The sequence below is a fragment of the Miscanthus floridulus genome, chromosome 18 (genome assembly GCF_019320115.1).
Source record: "Miscanthus floridulus cultivar M001 chromosome 18, ASM1932011v1, whole genome shotgun sequence".
Taxonomy (NCBI): domain Eukaryota; kingdom Viridiplantae; phylum Streptophyta; class Magnoliopsida; order Poales; family Poaceae; genus Miscanthus; species Miscanthus floridulus.
In genome coordinates this window covers 43,168,651-43,179,840 of record NC_089597.1, presented here as the reverse complement: position 1 = coordinate 43,179,840, position 11,190 = coordinate 43,168,651, and the positions used below count along the sequence as shown (strand labels likewise).

Below are 11,190 nucleotides of genomic sequence, written 5' to 3'. Positions count from 1 at the left end.
GTGGCCAAGTTTGCGATCAGGTCGCAAGCTTGAGCCGTTTTGACCACTATGTCATCAACATAGACGGCGATTGTTGTTTTTGGATGCTCAGCTTGATCAGGCTGATCGAGCGGGTTGATTTGGTCGGTGAAGCATTGTTGCATGCACCTTTGGTAGGTGGCGCCAGCGTTCTTTAGACCAAAAGGCAAGGTTATGTAACAATATGAACCATACGGGGTGATGAATGAGGTTGCGAGTTGATTAGACTCTTTCATCGCAATCTGGTGATAGCCTGAGTAGGCATCTAGAAAGGAGAGGACCTCACATCTCGAGGTGGAGTCGACTATATGGTCTATGCGTGGCAAGGGAAAGTGATCCTTTGGACATACTTTGTTGAGGCTAGTATAATCAACACACATTCTCCATTTCCTGGTCTTCTTTTTAACAAGAACAGGATTGGCAAGCTAGTTGGAGTGGAATACCTCTCTAATGAATCTGGCTACCAGGAGTTTGGTGATCTCTTCGCTTATGGCCCTATGCCTCTCATTGTCGAAGTGATGCAGGCATTGCTTAGCGGGCTTCGAGCCTAGGATGAGGCATAGTGTGTGCTTGGCGATGTCCTATGGTATGCTCGGCATGTTAGATGGCTTCAATGCGAAGACATCGCGATTGGCGCGTAGGAAGTCGATGAGCTCGCATTCCTATTTGGCCAGGAGCTGGGTCCCGATCCGCACCATCTTGGTTGGGTTAGTGGGGTCGATCCCCATCGCCTTGGTTTCCTTGAGTGGGCAGAAGGCTATCGAGGAGGTTGGTTTGTTGCAGTCCGAGACTGCTGGGGTCGACGACTCCCCAAGCTACAGGAGTTTGGACGAGTTGACCATGGTGGAGAACTCGAAATGCTCACGGTCACACATGAAGGAGTGTGAGAAGGCGCTGCACACGGTGATGATGCCATTTGGTCCTGACATCTTTATCTTGAGGTAGGTGTAATTGGGGATCGCCATGAATTTGGCGTAGCATGGCTGCCCCAAGTTGGCGTGGTAGGACCCTAGGAAGTCCACCACTTCAAAGGTGAGGACCTCTGAGCGGAAGTTGGCTCGGTTGCCAAATATGATGGGTAGGTTGATCTACCCGAGCGGGTATGCCAGCGCTCCTGGGATCACATCGTGGAAGAGAGAGCCTGTAGGGCGGAGTTCCGACCAGGGGATGCGCATGGCGTCGAGGGTGTCGACATAGAGGATGTTGAGGCCGCTGCCTCCGTCCATCAGCACCATGGTGAGGCGCTTCTTGTGGATGATGGGGTCAACGACAAGCGGGTAGCATCCTGGTCTGGCGACATGGGAGGGATGGTCCCTCTGATCAAAGGTGATCAGAGATTCCGACTAGCTAAGGAAGGAGGGACAGCCGTCTCGGCGGCGCATGCCTCTTTGTAGCGTACCTTGTGCTAGCGCTTGGAGCAGATGGCGTCGGATCCCTTGAAGATCATGATGCATTCCTCAGGGTCGGGGAAGCTATCCCCATCCTTGCTCATCATGCCTCCTTTCTTGGCTGCCGCCTCTTTGTCGTCTCCTTCTTTCAGCCCACCGGCCTGTCGCAGGAAACATTTGAGGAGCTCACAGTCCTTGTAGATGTGTTTGATGAGGTAGGCATGGTTGGTGCACGAGATATCCATGAGCTTGTTGAAGTGGTCAGGCAGGCTCTACTGAGGTTGCTTGCCCGCATGATCGGCTGTGGTGACCAACATGGTGTTGGCCTATCGGCGTCGATCCTTTTTATTCTTCTTGACCCTCTACATGGAGGGGCCCTTGTCTTGGTCCTTGTGCTTGGCCTTGCCTTTGTCCCAGCCTCTGTTGAAGACCACTCTGACCACCTCCTTGCCAGAGGCATGGTTCATGATGACGTCAAGCAGGTCGCGGGTGGTACGAGGCTTCAGGCAGTCAAGCTTGTGGATTAGGGACTCGTAGGTTGTCCCAGAGAGGAATGCACTAATGACATCCGTGTAGACGACATCAGGGAGAGAGTTGCATCATTGGGAGAACCTATGGATGTAATCCCACAAGGACTCGCTGGGCTCCTGTTGGCAGCTCTTGAGGTCCTAGGAGTTACCAGGGCGGATATAGGTCCCCTGGAAAATTCTGACAAAGATCCTCCTGAGGTCCGCTCAGTCGCGGATGATGTCGCATGGAAGGAATTCAAGCCATGCCCGAACATGTTCCTCCACGGAGATGGGGAGATATTGAATGATCAAATGGTCATCATCCACCCCTCCGGCTCAGCAGGTGAGCCGAAAATCTTCGAGCCATATATCGGGGTTCGTCTCCCCGGTGTACTTGGCGATGTTGGTGGGCGGTAGAAAGCGCTATGGGAATGGTGCTCTCTTGATGTGTCGGCCAAAGGCCCGTGGTCCTGGGCCATCCGGGCTGGGACTCCGGTCGTCTGGGTGGCGACCATGCCTAGGGCGCGTTTCACCGCTTCCCTCGATGGTTTGGCCGGGGCCCGTGTCGCCTGCCCTCACCGCCGCCCAATGGACGTCATCATCATGCCAGGCCTGATGTCAGTTGCTGGTGACGCTGTGAGCGTCTTGGTTTAGACCGAGCCACTTGCGTACTGGTGGTCGGTGTGGAGCAGGTGCCGGGTCAGACCGCGGTGCAACTGTGGCCTCCTGTGTCATGCTTGGCGGCTGTAGCGGTGAGCGGATCGAGCAAACCGTCTGGTGCATCCCCACTCCCCTGGTGGGGAGGGAGTCCGCGAGTTGGAGTCGCAATGCGGAGCTTTCTGCCTGTTGAACGGCGGAGGCTTCCACCAACGCCTGAAGGTTCCGGTGGACTGCCCGCTCCTAGGGGTCGACGGGCTCAGGAACGCCGCGTAGAAGCATTGCCACAGCGACGATGTTCTAGCTATCCCGAGCCAACTGTGGGGGGTCGTTCCCCTCGTCCATGATGTTGCGCTAGACCTGGTGGGCGTGACCCTAGGCGCTGCTCGCCTGGTTACGCGCATGGGGCACAACGTGCTATACCGAGCGCGTCGACGCAGGTGGCGGCTGGTTCTGTTGTTGTTGTCGTAGCTCCTCGGTGTGCTCTTGTGTGAGCGCGAGGGCCGCCACACAAGGGTCTGGAGGGATGTGAGTCTGAAAGGACTCCGCTACCACTGGCGGCTATCCTAGAGCGTCCACCATAGCGCACTCCTAGGACGGACGGTGGCTAGGTGCCACATTGTCGATGCTAGAGCCGTCGCTCTCAACCTCGTCATCCAGGAGTTTGTGGAAAGTGGCGGGAGCATAGCTCGCCATTCCCATGAATTTGGATGTGAGAGGGGGCGGCGCCAGCGTCCTTTGGAGCCCCTGAGCGTACGCGTCCATAGGGGACGCAAGGCCATAGGGGAACCGGTCGCATGGCGGTTGCGGTGTGGACAACGGGGTCCCTCTAGAGAATCAGTGAAAGATAGTAAATAGCGAGTAAATAACAAAGCGTACGTTACTCACAGCGGGGTTTGAGCAGAGTGTTTGCTTGGAATGAAGCGCAGGCGCCTCATCGTTGAAGTCGTCGGGTGTCCCGGAGCCGATGGAGGGCACCCCTCCGATGGGCGCCAGAACAAGTGCCTCCTCGTGGAGGTGTAGTACACTGAGCTGGTCGGTGATGAAGTCTAGGCTTCTGAAGAGGAAGGCCTGGGATGGCTCGAAGATGGGTGGAACCCACGTCCCAATAGGTGGGAGTGCGGAAAACTCCAATGAGCCGAAGCGAGTCGTATCACTTGAGCCCGCCATGGCGAAGGTGGTGGAAAAGTGGGCCATCCGATGACCAAAAGTGTGAACGTACAGCGTCTTCCCCACGGATGACGCCAACTGTCGGTGTAGAAAATGACCAACATGTAAATACTTGTAGTTTTGTCGTACTTTGTGATCAGATGTGGCCTAGCACTCAATGACATAGGGTTTATACTGGTTCAGGCAACGTGCCCTACGTCCAGTTTAAGGCGGTCGGTGACTTTATTCCTGAACCCAGGTGCTCGAAGTTTGCTGTGGGGTTACAAACGGAAAGGAGAAAGATGGGGGGTGAAAGAGGTCTAGTCGGACTCTGGTCTGAAGGGCCAAGAGTGACGGGAACCCTGCTGTGTGCTAAGTGTTCGAGCGTGTGCTTGAGGTTTGAACCTAGCGGCTCTATTGTGGTGTGTGGGTGAACTCTGGGATCTGTCTGTTGGGAGAGGGCGCATCCCCTTTTATAAATGAAGGGGGCGGCCTTACAAACAGGAGAGAGAGAGAGAGAGAGTACATATGCTACTAAGTCTTGTTGCCCACGCCGTCGGGTACAAGATGATGGTAGACGCCCATAACAATATTGTTGTCAGACGCATGTGGGAGGTTTTACCGTATTTACCATGTATGGTAGATGACGGCGCCCACAACACTATTGATGTCCAGAGGCATGTGGGTGGGAGCCTTACCGCGTTTGTTTGGTATGGGAGTTGACGTCGCCCACAACACTGTAGGGCAAATGTCAGCGCCTACAACACCGTTTGGGTTCTGGCATGCCTGGAAGGTTGCAGTGCACCCTTCTAACATGTCATGTCGGTTACTGTCCTGTAGGTATGCAAGGTACGGTCCTCGGTATCACGGTTGACTTGAGTGCCCTGCCTTACTTACTCCGTCCGTTTTCTGGTCCTCACCGAGCGGGCGTCTCAGGTCGGTTGGTTCCAGTTGGCTTTGACTGCGCCAGTCGGAGAAGAGCTGTAAGTAGGGGTCTGGTGCATCCTCGGTCGGAGACGCGGGTCGGAGTTGGAGGCGGTGTTTGGCCAAGCCTTCCGGTCGGAGAGACGGGCCGGAGTCGGAAGCGAGCGTGGTTCCTCCTTGACCAGGCCTTCTGGTCGGAGATTGGATCGCCCTTCTAGCCTGTCGTTTAGGTATTTGGGCCGGCCCAGGAGCTGCGTGTCGTTCGCAATGTCGTCTATTGGGCCGAGCCTTTGCTGGGAAGCCGGTCCGTGAGGGACCCCGGGTTTATGAACCCGACAATGGGAGATAGTCTTTTTGATGATTGTTGTCTAGTCATCTTGATTGAGTGCAGTGGCGGATCCAGAAAAAATATATAGGGGGCTGGATTGAAGAGAGCAAGACCAACTTATAACTCAATTATGTCCCATACATAACTAACATATAGCAGTTTTAAGCTTTTTATAACACGATAACTTTCACAAACAATTAAAAGTGCATCATATTTCACAAGAAGTAAAAAAATACAATTGAAAACGGCAAACGGGGAAAGGAGAAAGGCCCACGGCCCACTTGGCCTATTGACGTTACTGCCTTACTGGGCCTATTTGGGTGGGGGGAAACAAAGAGATAAAAAACTTCTGATGCGTCGTCTTCAACCTGCGTCGACCTCTCGGGTGTTTCAGGTCTCCAGCCTTTTCTTTCCTTCCTCCATTGCCAGGGCTGAGGGGGCCTCCACAGGCGCGGCCACGGTAGGGGGCTTGACACCCCCCCCCCTCCCCCTCCCGCCCGGGTGGCAGATCCGCCACTGATTGAGCGGAGTATTTTATTTGAAGTTGATAAAGATGATATAGACATTTATGTTCCTTCGAAAGCGTCGAATAAAATAGTCACAAGAATAGCATTGTAAGTCTTCAGTTCTCTTCTATGCTTTATTTTAATTATCGATATGGCTTTTGAACTATTTATACCATACTTAGGGGATGGTTTGAACTTAATCCATGAATTGAAGCCTTATTATGTTATTTAGTTTATATATCCCAAATCATGTTGTCAATTTTATAATTATTATCGAATTGCTAAAATAGATTTATCGAATTATATAGAAAATTTTTGGGCGGACTTACCTTGGACAAAATCGTAGATTCGCCGCTGGGTGTCCCAGACGAAGACGAAGACCGAATAGGGGGTCGCACATGGATGTAAACTGTTGCCGAGTTTGTTTTATACCAAACAAAACTCACGATCCAGTTGCCTAACGGGCGGGTCGGTCATGACTACTGATCGGCGATCGGATCCAGAGATTCACACCATCGTGTGAGATCATGGGCGGCTCCTGGCATCCGAGATGTGATTGCACGAATCGTGTCGGCAGCGCCGATCGATGCCCAGATTCACGACTGGTACGGTTATCAGAGGCAGGGAGCCGCTACTCACCAACTCCACCCCAGCTGCAGCCTCACTGTTTTGTGCTTAGAACATAGGAAATGGCGAAATGCAGGGGAATTTTGCTTTGCATGAAACGGGTCAATTCTGGGACTGTTCAGCAAAGGTTAAAAGGGACTTTCAGATGCAGATGGGGCATAGAAACTGGCATTACAAAAGCATACCACGACAGCAGAACTAACGCACCACTGCGGTGTGCTGACATATCGATATCGTCATATCGATCAAGTTCTCAAGAATAGACGATCACAAACAATGGCTGTGCTTGTCTCCTCTGTTCCTCCAAGAATGAGCAATTTCTATGGCTATCTATAATGACAACTTTAGACGATATAGGAATATAGTAACATTCTATTTTACAAAAATTACATGCAAAAAGACAAAAAAACATTGAAAATAAACAAGGACCTCCCTATCGTCTCCAACCACAAGCAAAAAGCAAGAACAACCGAGCGGCGGCCAAGGAGACGAAAGCGACGGCCTTTTCAGTCCTCCCATGCCTTATCGCCTCCACCGCCGCCACCATTAATTACAAAACACCCAGCCGACGACGGCTACGCCGGCGCCGCGTCGACGTCAGCGGGAGGTCGATCAGCCCCTCGCGGCGGCCGTAGCAGGCGCGCGTGGGGAGTGCGGGTGGTGGTGGAGGAACAGCGGCGGCGGCGCGTTGCGGCCGCCGAGGTCCATGGACGACCTGGCCGACGCAGGCGGCGGCGCGAGCGCGACGAAGCGCGCGGCGAAGTCGCGGTAGTCGCCGCCCTCGCCGGGGCTGCCGCAGCCGCCTCCGTGCCCCTCGTCGAAGTTGAGCGCGTAGCTGAGCGGGTCGTAGTTGAGTTTGCCCCCTCCGCCGCCGTTGTTGGCCCCACCGTGGCGCGGCGCGCTGCTGCGGCGGAACCGGAACCGGCGGATGAAGGTCTTCCACCGCGGGCCGGCCACCTGCTCCGACCACTCCCGCACCTTCATCAGCGCGTCCACCCCGCGCCGCCACCACCGACGCCTCCCTGACGCTGCTCCGCTTCCCCCATCCCCGACGCCGTGCCACCACTCCTCGTCGGCGCCACCGCTCGGGCGCCGCCGCACGTGCTGGGACGAAGACGAGGCCCACGGCGCCGGCGCCCAGAAGCAGCCGCAGCAGCGGTGCCCGCGCCGGGAGAAGAAGGCGGCGTCCGCGTCGTCGAGGCCACCCACTACCACGGCGGCGCCTCCGCCGGCAGCGTCCATGGTGGCGATCAGGTGCGGCGGTGTCCGGGGTGGGGTGTGGTGGAGAGGCGGGGCGCGTCGCGGCGCACGAGCGCTTTTATTGTGGAGGCGGTTTCCGGCGGGGGGGGCGCGCGGCCCACTTGGCTCATTGGCTGTGACGGAGGCGGGCGCGATTCATTAGGGCAACCACATCACAGGCTAACAGTAACGTTAGCCTTACTGTTAGCCTCACCCTAAAGTGACAGGCCACATCGGTAAAGGAGTTCTGGAACCACCTATCTTACGTCGCCTGCTGCTCTTGTTATATCATACTCACGTGACAAGTTCTTCACAAGTTTTGCAGGTTTACAGGTTTGGTTGCAGCTTTAGCACGTTTCTTTTTCCAAGCACTATCTGTTTTTTTTTTTTTTTTGCCACAACGCGTTCTTGGACAGCAGCTTCAATCTTTTGTCAGAGTAAGCGTATATTGCCTCTGCAAGCTCCTATTCTGCCCTGCGAAGCATATACCCAAGCCAAGTTGGACATCAGGTGCACAGCTGGAGGCTGGGGCTACTAGCCAACCTGGAGCGTTGGGAAAGCTCTTAACTGCCGGCTTGTTGCCTTGCGGTACGCTCTCCAGCGATAAGCGGGGGTGTGGTGGCGTTTTCCTCTAGTTCTTGCGTCTATTACGTGGGTCCTGTTTGCCCGTGGCCGTGGCTAGTCAACACCGGCGACGGTGACTCGAACTTGTTGTTGGCAGGGTGGATTCAAGATACAAGTTTAGGATGCATTTGTTCTAGGGTAGGAGAAAGTATGGAGTGAAGTATCTCACTTGGTTTTGATGTTTGGTTTAACAGCATCTATGGTAGAGTCGTACTTTGAGAGAAATATACTCTAGATGCAATATGTCGCGTGCGTTTGCTGGTTGCAGGTAGCACATCTACGGGCCTATGCGGTGCGGGTTGGCAAAGGGCGAGGGTGGGCGACGCGAGATGGGTGGCGGTAGGGGTGGGATGGAGCTTGTAGGGGCAAGGCGGCACGAGCTAGGCAGTAGGGCAGAGTTTCTAAGGATGACATAGTTGACGCGGGCTAAGCGGTGATAGATGCTAGGGCGGAGCTTGCAGGGGCAAGGCACATGTAGGTTGAGTGGTAGTAGGGGTGATGTGAAACTTGCATATCACAAATTTGTAAATTGTAATCATCTTTTACCTCTAGAGGGAATTAGGCTATCCTTTAAGTGTATCCATGGAGGAAATATTTTGGGGGAGGAGGGCTATGGCAGCTCTGGGTCTTTGGCTCCTTGCGACAATATGATGGGGGAGATCAAGCCCCACATGGGCAACCGTTTCCACTTCTAGCTGTTGGGACCAAGTGGGCACCACGAGTTGTATCGACGGGGTGGTGACATTGTGTTAGAGCATCTCCAACGGATTACTCCATCCCCAGTACTACAAATATCCAATATAAGATATTGTGGTTGCTCCAACAAATTATTCATCCTATCCTCAATACCTAAAAGTTTTAAGTAGTTACTTAAAAATCCACTCTTCTTCCCTATCCACTTTAAATATAATTGGTAATCTGTTGGGAGAGAAGAAAATGCTATATTACTAATAATAGGAGATATATATATAGAGTTTTAGGAGATGTGCAATAAGGCTAGTCTCGACTCCCATGTTGAAAATAGTGTAGACAAGTTTCATCCCATGAAGCCCATTTTATCCTATGAAATTTTTATCATATCTCTCTTCACCAATATTATGTCACATCAGCTTATTTAAAGCTCATAAAATTCTCATGACCCCCAATTAAAACTGGCCCTAGGCCAGTCTCAATGAGTAGTTTCATGACGTTGTTTGCAAAATTGTCATGTAATATAGAACGAAATAAAACATGGATGAAACACCCTTGGCCACCTTTGCCGCCTTGAGGAACTCGCGGCCAGGCCCAGCCATGGATTTTTGCCTATCCTGGGAGAGATAAGATGCGAGAGAGAGAATACAAAAGAGATATAAGGAGAGAAAAAGCAAAGGAGGTAAGAGCATCTCCAGCTGTAGAAGAAAACTCTAACTCCAAAAAACTAGTTATTGGGAGAGATACAAAACGTGTTTTAGGATTTTGAAGGTATTCTCTCCAGCAGAACGAGAAAATCCAATCTCCAATGAGAAAAATAGTGGATTGGAGGAGGAGAGGTCTCCCATTTATTTGATGGGTGGGAGGCTATGATTTGAGGGACTGAGAAAAAAATCTCATTAGGGTTAGGTTTAGAGAACTGCTGGAGCTATAAGATCTTCAAAATAACAGTTTTTTATTGGGGTTAGGAAAGAGAGACCGCTGGAGATGCTCTAAGAATCTCTAAGTCGCGAGTGAACAGAAGTACATCATACAAGAGATAAGGGACAACATAGTATTTGTATATCCTTGTTCTTTTTACTTTTCATCTATTTTTAATATATTTATGCTTGATCTATTTTCAACATAGTATTTTTATATATTGTAACCATGATCATCTTATTTATGTTTGATCTTTTTAACAATAATACAAGCAACACAATGATATACATGAATCATATTTACATTTGATCATGGCTACGTACAAACATTAGTTAATAGATAGCTAAACAGACAACCATACTGTACAAGTTGTCTGTTTAATCGTCTCTATGTGGTGTGACATCATTGTACGGACGGCAAGTTGTCTCTGGATCGTACATGCCCTTGTATAGTTATAACTAGCAGGTATCCCCGTGCGGCACGGGCCACTAAGCCGGAATTATAGCACATCATACAATTATACATGGGAAAAAATATTAGTAAAATTAGTTATAGATGGACTCTCATTCGGTCGGATACTGTTGGCATAGTACAGTGCTATTTCAGTTGTATATGGAGACTCATTTTGTGCCGACTGAAGCATTGAAGAGTAGGATATCTGCCAGCGTACACACGTACCCTGCACCAAGAGAGTATTATATGTTTGCCAGCACTTGAATGCATTGCTACTGATCAAGTATTGACAAATAATGCAGTTGTATATGTAAGCTGAAGGATTGGACTATCTAATTAGTTTGCAGTTGACGTTGGACTGAGTTAAGAAGGCAAAGTAAACCATTTTCCTAAACTAAAGGCTTTTACGGTTGCAGACTTGCAGTACATCACCAAGAAAACCAAAAGGGATAACTATTTCATCAATTGAGAGGCAATTGGATTATTGTTCATGTGCTCTGGAAATGCACTGTCTTTGTACTGAAAACAGAGGGTACCAACTGAAGGTAGAAGCTATTTTACTCGTTGGTGAATATACACAGACGGCAGTGGATCAGATTATCAGTAATCAAGTACTCAGTGCAGGCAAGATCAGACACCTGATATTAGCCTTAGGAACAAAAAAATGTATCGATTTAGGTACCGTCACGACCATCAGTAAGGAATAATAGAACAGGTGGGTAGCCTACCCTCTCGTCCATGATCCATAGCATTACCAATGGCAAGGATTGAACTATTTAATTAGTTGGCAGCTAACATAGTTGTGAAATAATAAGGCAAAGAAAATCATTTGGTCAAGCTAAAGGGCTTTACGGTTGCAGGCTCGCAGACATGGCCAGGAAAACTGAAGGGGACCGTGACGCCTAAGAGAGAGGGTAAATTAGACAATTTAAAATTATAACTTTTAAACTATGATCACTTTTTATAACCTTAGCAAAACCTATATAAAAGATAAACTATCTAAATGTGCAACTATAGTTTTGCTAGTGTGTTGTTATCTCTACCGCAAAAGGAGTAAATCATTCAATGTAAATGCGGAAGCTAAAGAGCAAGGTAGAGATATGCAAACTCCCGTCGACGACTCCAGTATTTTTACCGAGGTATCGAGAAGCGCGCAA

The 11,190-nt window shown here is 50.7% G+C and overlaps 1 protein-coding gene across 1 annotated transcript; it reads right to left on the bottom strand.

The window, feature by feature from the left end:
- Nucleotides 1-6,326: 6,326 nt before the first annotated feature.
- Nucleotides 6,327-7,618, bottom strand: LOC136522212 (uncharacterized). The gene has a single exon (XM_066516005.1). It carries the CDS (start codon nucleotides 7,346-7,348, stop codon nucleotides 6,719-6,721), a length of 630 nt encoding a protein of 209 aa, XP_066372102.1. The 5' UTR covers nucleotides 7,349-7,618; the 3' UTR covers nucleotides 6,327-6,718.
- Nucleotides 7,619-11,190: the final 3,572 nt, after the last annotated feature.